The sequence below is a fragment of the Osmerus eperlanus genome, chromosome 23, assembly GCF_963692335.1.
Source record: "Osmerus eperlanus chromosome 23, fOsmEpe2.1, whole genome shotgun sequence".
NCBI classification, from domain to species: domain Eukaryota; kingdom Metazoa; phylum Chordata; class Actinopteri; order Osmeriformes; family Osmeridae; genus Osmerus; species Osmerus eperlanus.
Window position 1 is genome coordinate 1633873 of NC_085040.1, and position 20089 is coordinate 1653961.

Below are 20089 nucleotides of genomic sequence, written 5' to 3' on the forward strand. Positions count from 1 at the left end.
AACACCTCATTAATGCTGGAGAGACAAACACAACACCTCATTAATGCTGGAGAGACATACACAACACCTCATTAATGCTGGAGAGACAAACACAACACCTCATTAATGCTGGAGAGACATACACAACACCTCATTAATGCTGGAGAGACAAACACAACACCTCATTAATGTTGGAGAGACAAACACAACACCTCATTAATGCTGGAGAGACAAACACAATCCCTCACTAATGCTGGAGAGACGTACAGAAACATTATACTTGAATGTGTTTGCTGTTGGAACAACCTGACTTAGAAATGACAGACTTTCAAACAGATTCCCTCAAAAACCGCCAACTCACCTCTCACCAGCAGCCAGCTCTGTGGGGATTCTTCCCTGTCAGAGTATGTACACTTGTAGAGGCCTTCGTCTGACTGGGATACTGCAGGGATGGCCATCTCTCCTGTGGTCTCATTCCTGATCAGGTTACCATCTTTGTAGAAGTCTACCTTGGGGCTTGATGGAGGAGTCTTGTGTCTGCAGCGCAGAGTCACAGAGTCTCCCTCAGTGACAGGGTGAACAGGACTCTCCAGGATCACAGGGCCAACTGGAAATCAGGAGGTTTCAATGGAGTTTAAAGTCATGCTCATAAAAATGTCCCAATTGAACACTATTTAGACAATCAGGTATCATGAACGCACCATGTACTGTGATGTTGACAGCGTTACTGTACTCTCCTGAGCCAGACTCACACCAGAACACTCCACTGTGCCCTACGTTTAAGGACCTGATGATGCAGGTGTATCCTGTAGTTGATCCCTTGACAGAGGAGCACACAGTATACAGCTCACTGCCTGTGTACCTCCTCAGTGTCCATCCAGTAGAGTTCCCCTTCAGCTCACAGCTCAGAGAGACACAATCAGACACGAGGTGCTGAGATCTGTTGGTGCTTACACTGAAAGACACTGAGGAATGCGGTTCTGATGGAGAGAGAGACAGAGAGAGAGAGAGAGAGAGAGAGAGAGAGAGAGAGAGAGAGAGAGAGAGAGAGAGAGAGAGAGAGAGAGACAGACAGACAGACAGAGAAAAAAATAGAGAATCCATTTGAGAATCGAATACAGCGCTCCAGTGAGTCAGACAGATGGTCAGATACCCAAACACACACAAACAAACACACATTACAGCACAGCAGCATTACCTCCAGACCAGTGAAAATGTGGATTACTGTAGTCAGAGTAGTAGACTGTCTCTCCTCTCCCAGCTCTACACATATATCCTGCTGTGTGAGAGGGAGCAGCTAGCTGCAGAGTGGAGGAGTTCCCTGTAGTCTGCTCACGGTCAGAGAGGAGCTCTACAGAGTAGGGCTGGTCTGGTAGAGAGGGAGCAGCTCTGTAGAAGAAGAAGCTCCAGCCTGTAGATGAGTCTCCAACCTCACAGCTCAGAGTCACTGAGTCTCCAGGATTCATCCACGAGGGAGACACTCTCAGGACAGGCTGGAGACCATCTGGGATGACAAGATGGAAATACATTTGAAAATCAACGTGGCAAATTATGTTTGTTTAAAGTGTTAATCATCATCATTGAAACCTGACTAAACGTATTTACCTACATTTGTGTCAGAGTTTAACCATCTCTTTAGTCAGAATATACTCAACTGATACAGTATGAACGTTATAGTACCTGACTTACCTTTAACTTCCAGTTTGACAGCAGAACTCCACTCTGATTGGTCTGGTCCATGTTGACCTATACACCTGTATTCACCACTGTGAGACTCCTCAGCCCTGATGATCTTGTATTCCTTTTCTGTCCATCCTGGGGTGGAGTCTCCAGGTCTCCTCCATTCATACTTCCAGTCTGTGTACTCTGTCCCCTGTATGTCACACCTGAGGGTGACACTCTCCCCTTTGAATATCTGACTCCAGTTGGGCTTCAGAGTCACAACAGCATAGGGCCTCGCTGTTGAAACACACAACAAGATCACACAGCATTACAGACAAAAGTCATTATTTATTATTATCACCATACTGTCAATTAGAGATTCATAAAATACAATTCAAATAAATGAATACCACCATTTCTTACAATTATATGATGTCCGTTATTAGACAACATATAGTGTCACATTTTACATATTACACTATATGATGAGAAACTGTATTAGACTCACCTGTAACATTAATATGGACTGGGCTGCTGTACTGGGTGTAAAAGACTGGGTCTCCCCTCCCCCCTCTGCACCAGAACTGACCCCCCTCTGACACACTTCCAGGGGTGAAAGAGTAGGGTGACCAATAAGAAGAGGTCACAGGGTCAGAGTCTGTGGTGTGTCTGTACCAGTAAAACGTCCACCCAGAGGAACCTTCCACAGCGCAGGTCAGAGTCACTCTGTCACCTGTATAGATGTCTGTCTGGTCCGACTGAAGTGTGGCCGTTGGCACATAATCTGTATAAATTGATGAAACATTATGATATTTCTGAAAATGAAGTTGTGGTTTTATTTCATCAAAATCTTGATGAAAAACATCAAGGACATGCTTCCCTTCACCATCTACAGTAAGAAAATCTGGATATCTCATGACAAAATACTAACAATGTTCATGAAAATTACACACATACATACATTCACACACATACACACACACACACACACACACAGACACACCACCACAAACAAAAATTACCTTTCACTGTGATACTGATGGAATCACTCTGTACTGTGGATATGGATCTGGGCTGTAGCTCTCCTCTACACCAGTATTGATCTTGATCAGATGATTCTACTTTACTGATGGTGAGGGAGTCTCCAGATATCCTGTGTCTACCAGACTGCTCGACTGTGATCTCAGTTCTGTCTGTGAACCACCTGTAGCTCCAGGCAGGACCAGACTCCACTGAACACTTCAGAGAGACTGTCTCTCCGTGGTAGACAGGGTTTGTAGTCACAGTCAGAGTAGCTTTAGGGAGGGCTGAGGACAACAGAGATGAATTAAAGAAAAATGATGCATACCATATAAAGTAATACAGTTCCATGATGTCCAGATATTGACAATGTGAATGTGTCTGACAGGGAGATCAAAGATCTAGTAGCTGATGTGTTCTGCTGTCAGTAGTCTAGTTAACCCACCTGTAACAGGTATAGATAAGGTAGCACTATGCTGTGAATCCAGGGGTCGACCACTCCTCCTCCCCTCACAGCTGTATTGAACATTGTAATAAGGCAGGGTCGTGGGGCATTTTTTCCTGGTACAACTGTTAAACTGCTGGTCATTTATGAACCAGATGTAGCTCCAGTCTTCATTCTCTGATATGTCACACTGCAGAGTGACTGTGTCTCCAGGATAGTGAGGAGCAGGAGGAGAGAGGATGTTCACTGTTGCTGTGGGCAGAGCTGTGGACACACAAGACACATGACAGTAACAGTAGCTGTTAGAATACTGGTTCAGTTATAAATATTGAATATTCCAGTAAATGTCAAGATATTAAGTTTGCCTGGTTCAGTTCTCAAATGATGATCTTGCATACAAAATATGATCACAGTCTGATCTTTACTTTTAACAACTCCCATAACTCACCATTAACATAAAGATATTGTAAATCGGGAGCGCTGTGGAGCACAGAAGGGAGTAGACGTGTCCCCTTACAGCTCTGAGATCATGTGACTTAAATACACCTTTTATTGTACTGTTTTCTACAAAATCAATCCGAAACAATTTTAGACAAACTTGGAAAACTTTCTAGGTGTCTTTTTTCGTTTTTTGACCGTTCACTATGTCTAAGCCAAAGCAAGACTCCACGAGGGCAAGCCGTAAAACACAGCACTCTGCTACACCGACAATGGAGGAAGCTAACGTTGGTAACCCCTTGATGCTCCTACAAGCCAGGATGGATTCCCTCAAGAGTGACATATTCAGAGGATATTGTAATTTGCTGACTCTTGAAAATCTGGATATCTCATGAAAAAACACAAAAATGTATATGAATATTACACACACACACACATACACACACACACACACACATACACACATACTAACACACAGACACACCCAGGGACGGACTGGGGGAAAAAAGTGATCCGGGAGTTACTGTCAGACCGGCCCACTCAGTACACGGCGCGTTGCCCACTCAGTACACGGTGCGTTGCCCACTCAATGCATCGCACATATCGACCAGTCAGTGGCCTACTTGGAAAAATACCCATACACTTAACATTATTTTGGATGATTACAAATAAATTACCATCCAAACCCCGTCGGCCACCGGGGATTCCCCCGGTATCCCCGATGGCCAGTCCGCCCCTGTACACACCACCACAAACAAAAATTACCTTTCACTGTCATACTGATGGAATCACTCTGTACTGTGGATATGTATCTGGACGGTATCTCTCCTCTACACCAGTATTGACGACGATCAGATGATTGTACTTTACTGATGGTGAGGGAGTTTCCATATATGCTGTGTCTACCAGACTGCTCCACTCTGATCTCTGTTCCGTCTTTGTACCACCTGTAGCTCCAGGCAGGACCAGACTCCACTGAACACTTCAGAGAGACTGTCTCTCCGTGGTAGACAGGGTTTGGAGTCACAGTCAGAGTAGCTTTAGGGAGGGCTGAGGACAACAGAGATGAATTAAAGAAAAATGATGCATACCATATAAAGTAATACAGTTCCATGATGTCCAGATATTGACAATGTGAATGTGTCTGACAGGGAGATCAAAGATCTAGTAGCTGATGTGTTCTGCTGTCAGTAGTCTAGTTAACCCACCTGTAACAGGTATAGATAAGGTAGCACTATGCTGTGAATCCAGGGGTCGACCACTCCTCCTCCTCCTCCCTGCACAGCTGTACTGGAAACCGTGACGAACCAGTTTGATGGAGCAGGTTTTACTGGTACAATCTTTATAGTCTTGATTATTTATCAACCAGAAGTAGTAGGTCCAGTCTTCATACTGTGATATGTCACACTGCAGAGTGACTGTGTCTCCAGGATAGTGAGGAGCAGGAGGAGAGAGGATCTTCACTGTTGCTGTGGGCAGAGCTGTGGACACACAAGACACATGACAGTAACAGTAGCTGTTAGAATACAGGTTCAGTTATAAATATTGAATATTCCAGTAAATGTCAAGATATTAAGTTTGCCTGGTTCAGTTCTCAAATGATGATCTTGCATACAAAATATGATCACAGTCTGATCTTTACTTTTAACAACTCCCATAACTCACCATTAACATAAAGATATTGTAAATCGGGGGGCGCTGTGGAGCACAGAAGGGAGTAGACGTGTCCCCTTACAGCTCTGAGATCATGTGACTTAAATACACCTTTTATTGTACTGTTTTCCACAAAATCAATCCGAAACAATTTTAGACGAACTTGGGAAACTGTCTAGGTGTCTAGTTTTGTTTTTTTGACCGTACACTATGTCTAAGCCAAAGCAAGACTCCACGAGGGCCGGCCGTAAAACACAGCACTCTGCTACACCGACAATGGAGGAAGCTAACGTTGGTAACCCCTTGATGCTCCTACAAGCCAGGATGGATTCCCTCAAGAGTGACATATTCAGAGGATATTGTAATTTGCTGACTCTTGAAAATCTGGATATCTCATGAAAAAACACAAACAATTTATATGAATATTACACACACACATGAAGACTGTCAGACACATGAATGTGTCTGACAGGGAGATCAAAGATCTAGTAGCTGATGTGTTCTGCTGTCAGTAGTCTAGTTAACCCACCTGTAACAGTTATAGATAAGATAGCACTATGCTGTGAATCCCAGGGTCGACCACTCCTCCCCCTACAGCTGTATTGAACATTGTAATAAGGCAGGGTCGTGGGGCATTTTTTCCTGGTACAACCGTTATACTGCTGGTCATTTATGAACCAGATGTAGCTCCAGTCTTCATACTGTGACATGTCACACTGCAGAGTGACTGTGTCTCCAGGATAGTAAGGAGCAGGAGGAGAGAGGATGTTCACTGTTGCTGTGGGCAGAGCTGTGGACACACAAGACACATGACAGTAACAGTAGGTGTATCTGTTAGTTACTGGTTCTGTTACAAACACTTCTCAGTGAATATCCAGAGTCAGTCAGGTTGTCTTCAGATAGACTGTTTCTAGCAGACTGGATCACCTCCTCCTCCTGCTAGCTTGGTACCCCTGTAGCTCCAGACCTGGTCACACTCTACTGAACACCTTAGTGACTGTGTTAATGACCCAATGTGTTTAGCCCTGGAAAAGAGATTGCCCTGTAAAGCTCAGGTACTGAGCTACAAAATAATCTATGTAATTGTATGGGCTAAGTCTACACTTAAAGCCCAGAGGGATTGCTGACTAAGCACTTGATTGACGCGCTTGTTAGATGTAAAATAACGTTCCAACCTTGCGTTCTCGTTCTTGGTTATGCAAATATTTATTTCTCACGGTAAGATCCAATTCATAAGCATGTCCATACATCCAAACTTGCATCTAATTTACATGTAACAGACCTTTGGTAATACAAATGAAGCGGTCAGAAAGCTATATGCGCTCTCCCTCCGTCAAGCAACACCTGACACCTGCATGAATGTTCACACCTATATTGTGTGAGCCCAATTAAGGTGGAGCGCCATATAGTGTCCCAAACAAGATTAAAACATGAACCCAAATGGCTCCTACAGTAATATTAATGAAGGTTTCTCTCAAAACCCTTTTTAAAATATTTTTAAACGTTGCCTCCCTTTAATGTAGCCTGTATGAAGTGATATAAAACCTCAATTAACTGATCTGAGGAAGGTGAGCTGACATACCTGTTACAGTCAGCATCACTTTATCATTCCAGTCAGAATACTTCTCATTACTTGTGTCTTTACCAACACAGGTGTATGAGCCTCTGTGGGACTCCTCAACAGATTATATCTTGAGTTCAGACCCTGAACTGTCAATGTCTACATCATCCCTCTTAAAAAAGTACCACCATTCAGTGTTGTTTTCTCCTCCCTGTATCTGACAGCTGAGAGTAAGTCTCTCTCCTGTAAATATCTGCTGCAGGTCAGGATGCAGGGTCACCACAGCCTTCGGTCTCTCTACACAAACTCACACAACACTGCTCTGTCACCCTATCACTCCATCACGACTTGTCAGACTGTGTACAGACGATCTCCACCAATGTCCTGACCATCAATTCATAGTTATATAATGTCCATCATTAGACAACATACAGTATAGTATTGCATTGTACATGTTATACTGTATGATGAGAAACTGTACTAGACGCATCACAGGAAGTTAACTATTGGTGTGATCCAGTATCGTACTGTACGGCACTTTACTGTGTTTCAACCAACCTTGAGTGTTTCCAGAGATGAGGAGAGCACTCAGCACTACAACCAAGTCAGAGAGAAGCATCTCATTAGGTCAAATACATGTTTTAAAATCAACGTAATAATGAATGAACCCCCCTTCAACACACACATAAATCACACGCACACACGTACATACAGACATGCATACAAACATAGATACACACACAGACATGCCCCGTGTGTCTACACACACATGTTGAGTACATAATAACAGAGTAGAATGTGGGTACTCACAGAGCAGCACACAAGGTGAGGTGAGCCCCATCCTCTCCTGCTATCCAGTCTGAGAGTCTCTGAACCACAAAGTTTATTCTGATCAGAACACTTCCACTTCCTACAAACTGAGGCAGCACACTTCTCTGCTGCTAGAAATACAGAAGGAGAGAACGGGGAGGGGGAGGGTAAGAGAGAGAGAGAGAGAGAGAGAGAGAGAGAGAGAGAGAGAGAGAGAGAGAGAGAGAGAGAGAGAGAGAGAGAGAGAGAGAGAGAGAGAGAGAGAGAGAGAGATGAACAGAGAATGGAGAGAGGAAGATAGAAAAGAGAAAAGATAGAACCTTCGAGGCTACAATATGACTTCATGAAAATAAATGCAATAATACATTTTAAGTTCTTAAATCAAGTTGGCCAACTCTGCAGTTCCTTCGTCTTTACAGTAAAACTGTAGGTAAAGAGAACTCAGAAGTGTGACAACACAGACATGGGATGAATGCAGAAACATCTTTCCAAAAACCATGTTTCAACTTTTCAATATTTCTCAATCAACTTAAACAATGTGTCAGGATGTGATTCTATCTGCGTCTCTTTCAGCATAAATGTTTATTTGTAGGTGTGTCATCCTCACGTGACAAAAAACTGCCCTTCAAAATGTGCCCAGTATTTGTTACTGTAATGACCCCTTACACATGTGTTTGTTGTGTTTGTGTGTGTGTACTTCCTGTTGTCAGGTAATGAGGTCCCCATTATCTTCATGTGAATGTGCAGCAGGAACCCAAATTAGCAACACCACTTGATGTTGTTGTTCGCCGTGTTCGACTTCATGCAGCGCCGGCGGCGCTGACAGCCAGCTGCAGCCGGCTGCCTTGAAGCTGAGAATGCCATTGGCTGCTTCATGTCAGCCGGGCTGCAGGCGGCATGAATCAAATGCACCGACCACACTATGTACTAGGGCGTTGTGGTCCCTGTCTGTGCAGCTCCCATACCACACTGTGATGCAACCAGTAAGAATGCTCTCTATGGTGCATCTGTAGAAGTTAGTGAGGATGACTGAGTCCAAGTTAACAAAGTGTGTTCATCTGTGCAGTAAAACTACTGGTTGTTATAGAAAATGGCTTCATACTAAGTTGTTAAAACTGTTTTTTTATTTAAAAGTAAACTAATTGACAAATTACAAATGTTTGCTTTTCAAAAATCTGGATGTAGAGGAAAATAAACTATATACACAAACTTGAGGTGTGTCTTAATCTTGTCAAGTTTTAGACCAGTGCAGGCATTGAACTTGAACTTGAAATAATTCATGTAGAAGGTTCAATAAATGTTTTACTAATACATTAAACTGGACAGTAAAAAAGCACACATTAAGAATATTCTATCAACACATATCCAAAAATAATCGACTAACTGTATGTATAAAACATGTTTTAAAATGCTGCATAAAAATGAAGACACCTATAGGATAAAAACACTTTCAATTCATTGAGTTGCATAAAATCCTCCAAATTACTAAACATTACACTAAGCGGCTACATCACACAGGTGGCTAAGCTATTATTCACATCAAACAGCTGTGTATGTGTCTGTTTGTGTGTGTGTGTGTGTGTGTGTGCGTGTTATATGTGTATACGTGAGTGCATTTCCTGACGTGTCGGTTCATGAATATGTACCTGTCTTTGTGTGTAAAAAACCTACCTCAACACAGACACGTACACTGTCATGACAACAAAACGCCAGTAAACAGACTGTCAACAGTGACTCAGATCAGACTCAGATCAGGAGTTCAGCGCCAGGTCCCAGGGAGGACCCCTCACCCTGTCCTCACTGCAGAGTAGACAGCATCCAGGGACGACCCCTCACCCTGTCCTCACTGCAGAGTAGACAGCATCCAGGGAGGACCCCTCACCCTGTCCTCACTGCAGAGTAGACAGCATCCGGCTCCCTGGTGGTCAACATGTCTGGAGGACAGAGAGCTGCTTAACAAGAATATATTTTTTTATAGAATGTAAAAATAATATAATAGTAGTAGTCTTTCTTTTTCACAGTATATGAATCTTCTCTGTTACCTCCCTAAGTTGTGATAGGGTAGGTGTCTATCTCTCTCTCATTCATTCATTCACTTTATTCACCCATTCACAACTCTCACTGTCAGGGATGAGAGGGTTGTAAAGGAGAGAACTGAGGGGTAATCACCTGATTTCTTGGCTTTCTTGCCCTTTAAGTCAACCTGGGCATAGGTCACGTCATCTGTTCCAGCGCCACCTACAGACCAACACAGGAAACAAAACACTCACTCTCCATGGGCCACGATATGATTGGCTAAAAGACTGGTTGCGGGGCTCTGATTGGCTGCCTGCTTCCAATCTGAGCCAAGATTGGTGCTCTGGAGCTGGGACAACTACTCTAGACTGGTCTTTGATATGTGCTTGATAAAGTGGTGTTTGCATTATATTTCTACACTTTGCTTGTCTATTATGTATCACGTCTCCATGGTGATATCATTATGTCAGACAAACTGAAGCACACCAAGACCCTTGCATCTAACTCCACGACTCAGGCGACCGGAGGATATGACATCACTATTTCCAGGTTCTGGCAGTGAAAATGACATTGTGTAAACGCACAGGATTTCTTCATGTCCTTCTGTTTCTGCCTTCTGTTGAGAAAATGGAGGACAGCCTTACCAGAGGGAGGTCCTGTGGCCACCTTGGAATAAATGGTGTCTTCCTCTGATTCTGCTTGCTTTCCTAAAGAGCAACATAAACATGTAAAAAACAAACTGTCATTTTAAACAAGAAGCTACGTGTTATAAATAGACCATCAGGTGTATGTAATGCTAAAAGGTAGATAATTGGCAAACTGTATTAGACAGATTGTTAACAGTGATACTAGCACCTGTATGAAACAGCTGATTACAATCACCTGTCACCGTTTTTTTCATCTTTTTGAGCTCAATCTGGGCGTAGGTCACGTCACTTGGTCCAGCCTCCACACCTTGAGCATGAACAGCACACACAGACCACAGTGACTCTGCTGTGAAACTAGGACAGGATTCGTACATGGAACTCATGACAACTAACACATAGATGACGCTTTGTGACAGGATCGTTACTGGAGGAGTCCACTCCTCCCAGTGAGACGCCTCTCATCTTCATGTCAACTGTTCCACACAGGCTTCCTTACCGTTTCTGATGTTTAAAATGATTGATAATGTTGCACCCCGTCCTCCTGAAGGATGCCTGGTCTGTCCTGGCAGTGAGGTACCAGTAGGACTAGACCATCTACTAGGTATCACATCATCATACTGTCCTGGCAGTGAGGTACCAGTAGGACTAGACCATCTACTAGGTATCACATCATCATACTGATTATATCTCACATTGATGCACTTGAGTATGTTGTGTGTTTTTGTTGTGTGTTTATGTTGTGTGTTTATGTTGTGTGTTTATGTTGTGTGTTTGTGTTGTGTGTTTATGTTGTGTGTTTGTGTTGTTACAACAAGTGTGTAAAATATGTTGTCGAGGCCATCTGCTGGTCAGTAGGGAGAAAGTTAGATATACAAATCGAGGAAAATCTATTCTTGAATGATAATTGTTCTTTTTGTGGAATCTAAAACACTGCATTCTGTATGGCATATGTAGAGAGAATGTGATTGGTTAAGACTGACCTTGCCCATGCTGCAGAAGGGCGTTTCCACCAGGAGCTTGGTTCTGATTGGCTATCTGGACCCTATCTAAGACATGATTGGTGCTCTGTGACTGGGAGGATCTATAAACAAAATGATTAGAATAAGAGGTGAGGATTACCACCAACGTCACATTATAATGCAGACTATAAAAACATCCCTATAGATATTATGCTGCCCTGGTTTCTTTTCTTTTGAGTCTTAGTGTCTAACTTAGTGATCCAACTATGGAGGAAACAAAGTTTAGTCTACAAATGTCATCTCTCTGTCAGCTGTGATGGTTGAGAGAGATGGGTGGTTTACTCACATAGATGCCGCACTAGACTGAGCACCTGCAACACAAAACATATTTAATGCTTCAATTACAGTCTTTCTAAATGATATTGATGGGGTTCAAATGAGGTTGTGTATTTAATCACCGGACCAGGAAGAGGAGAAATATGTTTTATCAACCTTCTCACCTTTGAACTTTCGCCAGCCTAGTAACAGCAGTATGAGGAGAAACAGTAAAACACCAATCACAACCAGACCCTCCATCAATCCTACTGCTCCTTCTCTGTTAGAATAGGGGAGAACAGAACCTGGAGAGACATACACAACACTTCACTAATGCTGGAGAGACGTACAGGAACATTATACTTGAACGTGTTTGCTGTTGGAACGACCTGACTTAGAAATGACAGACTTTCAAACAGATTCCCTCAAAAACCGCCGACTCACCTCTCACCAGCAGCCAGCTCTGTGGGGATTCTTCCCTGTCAGAGTATGTACACTTGTAGAGGCCTTCGTCTGACTGGGATACTGCAGGGATGGTCATCTCTCCTGTGGTCTCATTCCTGATCAGGTTACCATCTTTGTAGAAGTCTACCTTGGGGCTTGATGGAGGAGTCTTGTGTCTGCAGCGCAGAGTCACAGAGTCTCCCTCAGTGACAGGGTGAACAGGACTCTCCAGGATCACAGGGACAACTGGAAATCAGGAGGTTTCAATCTAGTTTAATGTCATGTTAATAAAAGATATTCCAAATGAACACTGATCAGTCAATCAAGTATCATGAACGCACCATGTACTGTGATGTTGACAGCGTTACTGTACTCTCCTGAGCCAGACTCACACCAGAACACTCCACTGTGAATTTTGTTTAAGGACTGGATCCTGTAGGTGGATCCTGTAGTTGATCCCTTGACAGAGGAACACACAGTATACAGCTCTCTGCCTGTGTACCTCCTCAGTGTCCATCCAGTAGAGTTCCCCTTCAGCTCACAGCTCAGAGAGACAGAGTCAGACACGAGGTGCTGAGATCTGTTGGTGCTTACACTGAGAGACACTGAGGAATGCGGATCTGATGGAGAGAGAGACAGAGAGAGAGAGACAGAGAGAGAGGGAGGAGAGAGAGAGAGAGAGAGAGAGAGAGAGAGAGAGAGAGAGAGAGAGAGAGAGAGAGAGAGAGAGAGAGAAAGAGAGAGAGAGAGAGAGAGAGAGAGAGAGAGAGAGAGAAAATACATTTGAGAATTGAATACAGCCCTCCAGTGAGTCATACAGATGGACGTCTGGTCAGACAGACAAACACACACAAACACAGAAGCATGAACTTACCTCCAGACCAGTGAAACTGTGGATTACTGTAGTCAGAGTAGTAGACTGTCTCTCCTCTCCCAGCTCTACACATATATCCTGCTGTGTGAGAGGGAGCAGCTAGCTGCAGAGTGGAGGAGTTCCCTGTAGTCTGCTCACGGTCAGAGAGGAGCTCTACAGAGTAGGGCTGGTCTGGTAGAGAGGGAGCAGCTCTGTAGAAGAAGAAGCTCCAGCCTGTAGATGAGTCTCCAACCTCACAGCTCAGAGTCACTGAGTCTCCAGGATTCCGCCACGAGGGAGACACTCTCAGGACAGGCTGGGGACGATCTGGGATGACAAGATGTAAATACATTTGAAAATCAACGTGGCAAATTATGTTTGTTTAAAGTGTTAATCATCATCATTGAAACCTGACTAAACGTATTTACCTACATTTGTGTCAGAGTTTAACCATCTCTTTAGTCAGAATATACTCAACTGATACAGTATGAACGTGATAGTACCTCACTTACCTTTAACTCCCAGTTTGACAACAGAACTCCACTCTGAATGGTCTGTTCCATGTTGACCTCTACACTTGTAGTCACCACTGTGAGACTCCTCAGCCCTGATGATCTTGTATTCCTGTTCTGTCCATCTTGTCATGGACACCCCAGGTCTCCACCATTCATACTCCCAGTCTGTGTCCTCTGTCCCCTGTATGTCACACCTGAGGGTGACACTCTCCCCTTTGAATATCTGACTCCAGTTGGGCTTCAGAGTCACAACAGCATAGGGCCTCGCTGTTCAAACACACAACAAGATCACACAGCATTACAGACAAAAGTCATTAGTCATTATTATCACCATACTGTCAATTAGAGATTCATAAAATACAATTCAAATAAATGAATATCACCGTTTCTTACAATTATATGATGTCCGTTATTAGACTACATATAGTTTAACATTTTACATATTACACTGTATGATGAGAAACTGTACTAGACTCACCAGTAACATTAATATGGACTGGGCTGCTGTACTGGGTGTAAAATACTGGGTAACCCCTCCCCCCTCTGCACCAGAACTGACCCCCCTCTGACACACTTCCAGGGGTGAAAGAGTAGGTTGACTCATCAGCAGAGGTCACAGGGTCAGAGTCTGTGGTGTGTCTGTACCAGTAAAACGTCCACCCAGAGGAACCTTCCACAGCGCAGGTCAGAGTCACTCTGTCACCTGTATAGATGTCTGTCTGGTCCGACTGAAGTGTGGCCGTTGGCATATAATCTGTATAAATTGATGAAACATTATATTTCTGAAAATGAAGTTGTGGTTTTCTTTCTTCACAATCTTGATGAAAAACATCAAGGACATGCTTCCCTTCACCATCTACAGTAAGAAAATCTGGATATCTCATGACAAAATACTAACAATTTACATGAATAGTACACACATATATACATTCACACACATACATACACACACACAGACACACCACCACAAACAAAGATTACCTTTCACTGGCATAGTGATGGAATCACTCTGTAATGTGGATATGGATCTGGACGGTATCTCTCCTCTACACCTGTATTGACCCCAATCAGATGATTCTACTTTACTGATGATGAGGGAGTCTCCAGATATCCTGTGTCTACCAGACTGCTCCACTCTGATGTCTGTTCTGTTTTTGTACCACCTGTAGCTCCAGGCAGGACCAGACTCCACTGAACACTTCAGAGAGACTGTCTCTCCGTGGTAGACAGGGTTTGGAGTCACAGTCAGAGTAGCTTTAGGGAGGGCTGAGGACAACAGAGATGAATGAAAGAAAAATGATGCAAACCATATAAACCATATGTCTGTCTGGTTCGACTGAAGTGTGGCCGTTGGCACAGCTGTATAAATTGATAACAGATTATGGTATTTCTTAAATTATGTTGTGATTTTCTATCATTTTGTATTTTTTTGTCACATAACTAGTACAAGTTTGATAAAAAAAAACAAGGATATACTTTTCCCCACCATCTACATTAAGACATCTGGATTTCTCATGACAAAATACTAATTTTGTTCACAAGAACATTACACACATACATACATTCACATACACCACCACCAAAAATTACCTTTCACTGTGATACTGATGGAATCACTGTCTCTTGAAAATATGGATCGTATCACTCCTGTACACCCGTAAAGACCCATATCAGATGATTCTACTTTACTGATGGTGAGGGAGTCTCGGGATATAATGTGTCTACCAGACTGCTCCACTGTGATCTCTGTTCTGTCTTTGTACCACCTGTAGCTCCAGGCAGGACCAGACTCCACTGAACACTTCAGAGAGACTGTCTCTCCGTGGTAGACAGGGTTTGGAGTCACAGTCAGAGTAGCTTTAGGGAGGGCTGAGGACAATAGAGATGAATTAAAGAAAAATGATGCATACCATATAAAGTAATACAGTTCCATGATCTCCAGATATTGACAATGTGAATGTGTCTGACAGGGAGATCAAAGATCTAGCAGGTGATGTGTTCTGCTGTCAGTAGTCTAGTTAACCCACCCGTAACAGTTATAGATAAGATAGCACTACGCTGTGAATCCTGGGGTCGACTCCTCCTCCCCAAACAGCTGTACTGATTGTTGTGAACCAGTTTGATGGAGCAGGTTTTACTGGTACAATCTTTATAGTCCTGGTTATTTATGAACCAGAAGTAGTAGTTCCAGTCTTCATGCTGTGATATATCACACTGCAGAGTGACTGTGTCTCCAGGATAGTGAGGAGCAGGAGGAGAGAGGATGTTCACCGTTGCTGTGGGTGGAGCTGTGGACACACAAGACACATGACAGTAACAGTAGGTGTATCTGTTAGTTACGGGTTCTGTTACAAACACTTCTCAGTGAATATACAGTCAGTCAGGTTGACTTCAGATAGACTGTTTCTACCAGACTGGAGCACTTCCTCCTCCTGCTAGCTTGGTACCCCTGTAGCTCCAGACCTGGTCACACTCTACTGAACACCTTAGTTTGTTAAACTACAGCAACGTCTGACAACAAGTCAGATCACTAGTCTGTCAAAGTATACAGATCTCACAAACTTACATTCTGTTTTACCTGACTACCAGATCACATGACCTGCTATGGAATACAGGACCAGTGACACATACTAAAGACACACAGGAAGCAGACAAGAAAAATGAACACTACAGGTACTGTGCGACATGATCAGCTAGATCATGTTGGTAGTTTCCTGTCAAAATATGCAGTCTCCCTTTAAGTAAATGAGATTGTGTTCCAGTCAAAAGTGACCGATTTACAAGTTTTCTCTATGAAAAAATGTAATTAATTGATTCTGATTGCCATAAGGTTCCATGACTTTGTCCACACAGGGTATCTAAACAGCCAAAAACAAAATTTCAGAATTTCATAAAAATGTGTTGTTTTATTTAACTTTTGTACACCTGTGGTGTTCCCAGTCAAAAATGACCGGTCATTCGAATGACTGGGTAAGACTAAAATGTTTGTATATCATTTTGTTCAAGCACACACCCATACAACAGATGGACACACTTACCCGCCCATACCCCAACATGCACGTGTGTTTGAGTACACATACGCACACACATACACACACACATACACACACAGACTATGATCCAGACGAAGAGACGACCGATGTTGAACAATCTAGTGATGAGGAAGATCTGATTGGCCCTGCTGAGGTTGTTGTGACATTCCTGTCCAATGGGAGTTTGTCCTGGTTTTCATCACCACTTGAGAGGAGAAGTCGACTGTCGACTGAAAATGTCATCAGGATGACCCCAGGGCCAATCAGATCACATCTCTTGGGTTGATGACATCAAATCCTGCTTGGAACTGTTCCTCCATTGAAACCATAAACATGACTAACATGAAGGGTAGACGTGTTTACAAAGACAACTGGAAGGAGGTAGACCGGACCGAAATCGAAGCGTACATATTCAAAATAATCCATATATTATGCTTCTTTCACTCAAAAACGAGTTGCATACGCTTGTATCAATGAGGCCTAGAGGCCATAAATGGCAAACAGAAGTTTAAACTTGTAATGTAAACAAGAATTTAAGTTGCTAAAAAGATCTTACACAACATTAGTTGATAATATATGGATTATTATGGAATTATAGTCAGCTATAATGGGGCGGTCACTTTTGACCAGGAACACAAAAGTAGTGAACAAGAAACGAACACAACAGGAGGGTTAGACAATGAGGTTTCTAAGGTTAATGAAAGCTTCCTGATGTTCACAAGGTCTATCAGCTGATGTGCTATGCTGTCAGTAGTCTAGTTAACCCACCTGTAATAGTTATAGATATGTCAGGACTCTGCTGTGAAGTCTGGGATTGACCACTCCTCCTCCCACTACAGCTGTAAGTCACTGTGTCATGACCCAGGGTGAAGGAGCAGCTTTTACTAGTACAACCGTTAAACTCCTTGCCATTTATGAACCAGATGTAGTTCCAGTCTTCATACTGTGATATGTCGCACTGCAGAGTGACTGTGTCTCCACGATAGTGAGGAGCAGGAGGAGAGAGGATCTTCACTGTTGCTGTGGGCAGAGCTGTGGACACACAAGACACATGACAGTAACAGTAGGAGTATCTGTTAGTTACTGGTTCTGTTACAAACACTTCTCAGTGAATATCCAGAGTCAGTCAGGTTGTCTTCAGATACACTGTTTCTACCAGACTGGAGCACTTCCTCCTCCTGCTAGCTTGGTACCCCTGTAGCTCCAGACCTAGTCACACTCTACTGAACACCTTAGTGACTGTGTTAATGACCCAATGTGTTTAGCCCTGGAAAAGAGATTGCCCTGTAGAGTTCAGGTACTGAGATACATAATAAGCTATGTAATATTAATGAAGGTTTCTCTCAAAAACCTTTTTTAATTTTTTTAAACGTTGCCTCCCTTTAATGTTGCTTGGATGAAATGATATAAAACCTCAATTAACTAATCTGAGGAAGGTGATCTTACATACCTGTTACAGTCAGCATCACTTTATCACTCCAGTCAGAATACTTCTCATTACTTGTGTCTTTACCAACACAGGTGTATGCACCTCTGTGGGACTCCTCAACAGATTCTATCTTGAGTTCAGACTCTTAACTGCCGATGTATACATCATCCCTCTTAAAAAAGTATTGCCATTCAATGTTGTTCTCTCCTCCCTGTATCTGACATCTGAGAGTGAGTCTCTCTCCTGTAAATATCTGCTGCAGGTCAGGATGCAGGGTCACCACAGCCTTTGGTCTCTCTACACAAACACACACAACACTGCTCTGTCACCCTATCACTCCATCAAGACTTGTCAGATGGTGTACAAATGATCTCCACCAATGTCCTGTACAGAGCTAAGTGTATGAACTCAGAATCAGAATCAGAATTCGGTTTATTCGCCATGTATGTTATACAAACACGGAATTTACTGTGGCAGGGAGGTGCAAAACACTATAAATATATACAGATCTTAAATTAAGTAAAAGTACAAAAGTTTAACTATTTCTAAGAACTAAACAATCTAAGAATACAACAATTTAAATATAAAATAAAATATATATAAAAATAAGAATAATGAGCAGCGTGAATGGTCAACATACTGGATACTGAGATAAAGTGGCTTATGCATACTGAATTGCCATTAGATGGACTTATAATAGTTAAATAAGTGAATGAATCTCACCAGGTACATTCATTAACGGTTTCATTTGATTTGACAAGGAAGAGAAGTTTCAGTAGCCAAGGAAGAAAGGAAAGTTTTAGAGGCAGTCAGACATAGAAGTTCATTATTGGTGTGATCCAGTATCGTACTGTACGGCACTTTACTGTGTTTCAACCAACCTTGAGTGTTTCCAGAGATGAGGAGAGCACTCAGCACTACAACCAAGTCAGAGAGAAGCATCTCATTAGGTCAAATACATGTTTTAAAATGTACATAACAATGGATGAACCCCCCTTTCACACACACATTAATCACACGCACACACGTACAGACAGACATGCATACAAACATAGATACACACACAGACATGCCCCGTGTGTCTACACACACATGTTGAGTACATAATAACAGAGTAGAATGTGGGTACTCACAGAGCAGCACACAAGGTGAGGTGAGCCCCATCCTCTCCTGCTATCCAGTGTGAGAGTCTCTGAACCACAAAGTTTATTCTGATTACAACACTTCCTACAAACTGAGGCAGCACACTTCTCTGCTGCTAGAAATACAGAAGGAGAGAACGGGGAGGGGGAGGGTAAGAGAGAGAGAGAGAGAGAAAGAGAGAGATGAACATAGAATGGAGAGATAAACATAGAAAAAGAGTTACAATGTAAGAAAATGAGAGAGAAACTACAGGGACTGTGCCATAAACCTTTGAGGCTACAGTATGACGTCATGAAAATAAATAAAATAATGAATTTAAAGTTCTTAAATCAAGTTGGCCAACTCAGTAGTTCCTTCCTCTTTACAGTAAAACTGGACGGAGAGAGAACTCAGAAAAGAAGGAAAATTAAGAAATCTTTCAACTTTTCAATATTTCTCAATCAACTTAAACGTTGTGTCAGGATGTGATTCTATTTGCGTCTCTTTCAGCTTTAATGTTTATTTGTAGGTGTGTCATCCTCACGTGACAAAAAACTGCCCTTCAAAATGTGCCCAGCATTTGTTACTGTAACGCTTCACTTACACATGTGTTTGTTATGTTTGTGTGTGTACTTCCTGTGTTCAGGTAATGAGGTCCCCATTCTCTTCATGTGAGTGTGCAGCAGGAACCCACATTTGCAACATCGCTTGATGTTGTTGAGAAGTACTTTAACAGAAATGTGTTGAAACTGTAAGGAAATTACATAACTTAATGGAGTTAGATTAACTGAAGTTCGGAAGGAAGAACTCATACGCATCAGCCCTGTTAAAGCACGGAGGAATGCGACCGTTTTCAATTACGAATTCTGGAATTCTTCCAAGTCAGGAAGTCATGCCTTAACCTGTCTCTGCCCTCCTACGTACTTACGCTCAATTTTCATTTTCCTTCAGTACTCCGTCTGGGTTTGCGCTATATTAGCCGGTTTTCTCCGGGCACATTTTTACCGGTCCAATCAGCGAACAGAGTGAGTGGCTGAGAACGATGACGTTGATGTCGTGCGCTAGTTTGAGTTGTAGTTCAGTAATGGCGGAGGAGAAAGATGCGAGCAAAGCCATTCGGTCCGTTATGGCAACGCTGCCGAATATCTAGAAGTTAAAGCCGGAGCAAGAACAATCCTTGCGAGTTTTG

General features: G+C 42.7%; 2 protein-coding genes across 2 annotated transcripts; both read right to left on the bottom strand.

Moving 5' to 3' along the window:
* Positions 1-9: 9 nt before the first annotated feature.
* On the bottom strand, positions 10-7680 carry LOC134010089 (basement membrane-specific heparan sulfate proteoglycan core protein-like). Its single transcript, XM_062449957.1, has 12 exons — positions 7569-7680; positions 7317-7352; positions 6886-7055; positions 4753-4936; positions 4310-4594; positions 2150-2425; positions 1669-1938; positions 1316-1483; positions 681-959; positions 341-586; positions 123-139; positions 10-15 (listed from the first exon to the last, which is right to left on the bottom strand). The coding sequence occupies exons 1-12, from the start codon at positions 7597-7599 to the stop codon at positions 10-12; spliced, it is 1968 nt and encodes a 655-aa protein (XP_062305941.1). The 5' UTR covers positions 7600-7680.
* A 1051-nt stretch (positions 7681-8731) lies between these two features.
* LOC134010090 (basement membrane-specific heparan sulfate proteoglycan core protein-like) lies at positions 8732-18997 on the bottom strand. Its single transcript, XM_062449958.1, has 19 exons — positions 18912-18997; positions 18660-18695; positions 17929-18075; positions 17118-17381; positions 15345-15605; positions 14908-15186; positions 14299-14583; positions 13796-14071; positions 13315-13584; positions 12824-13129; positions 12291-12569; positions 11950-12195; positions 11691-11810; positions 11537-11561; positions 11212-11312; positions 10467-10538; positions 10229-10291; positions 9738-9806; positions 8732-9502 (listed from the first exon to the last, which is right to left on the bottom strand). Exons 1-19 carry the CDS (start codon positions 18940-18942, stop codon positions 9447-9449), a joined length of 3186 nt encoding a protein of 1061 aa, XP_062305942.1. The 5' UTR covers positions 18943-18997; the 3' UTR covers positions 8732-9446.
* Between the last annotated feature and the right edge of the window lie 1092 nt (positions 18998-20089).

Bases quoted from the DNA above. Each gene is read 5' to 3' on its own strand.
- LOC134010089 (XM_062449957.1), bottom strand. From the start codon at position 7,599: ATGGGGCTCACCTCACCTTGTGTGCTGCTCT. The intron at 7,056-7,316 runs GTTGGTTGAAAC...GAGTTTGTGTAG, and splicing joins CATCTCTGGAAACACTCAAG to AGAGACCGAAGGCTGTGGTG. The intron at 4,595-4,752 runs GTGGGTTAACTA...TGTTGTCCTCAG, and splicing joins CTTATCTATACCTGTTACAG to CCCTCCCTAAAGCTACTCTG.
- LOC134010090 (XM_062449958.1), bottom strand. From the start codon at position 18,942: ATGGGGCTCACCTCACCTTGTGTGCTGCTCT. The intron at 9,807-10,228 runs GTAAGGCTGTCC...GTTGGTCTGTAG, and splicing joins GGCCACAGGACCTCCCTCTG to GTGGCGCTGGAACAGATGAC. The intron at 9,503-9,737 runs GTGATTACCCCT...TCTGTCCTCCAG, and splicing joins CAAGAAAGCCAAGAAATCAG to ACATGTTGACCACCAGGGAG.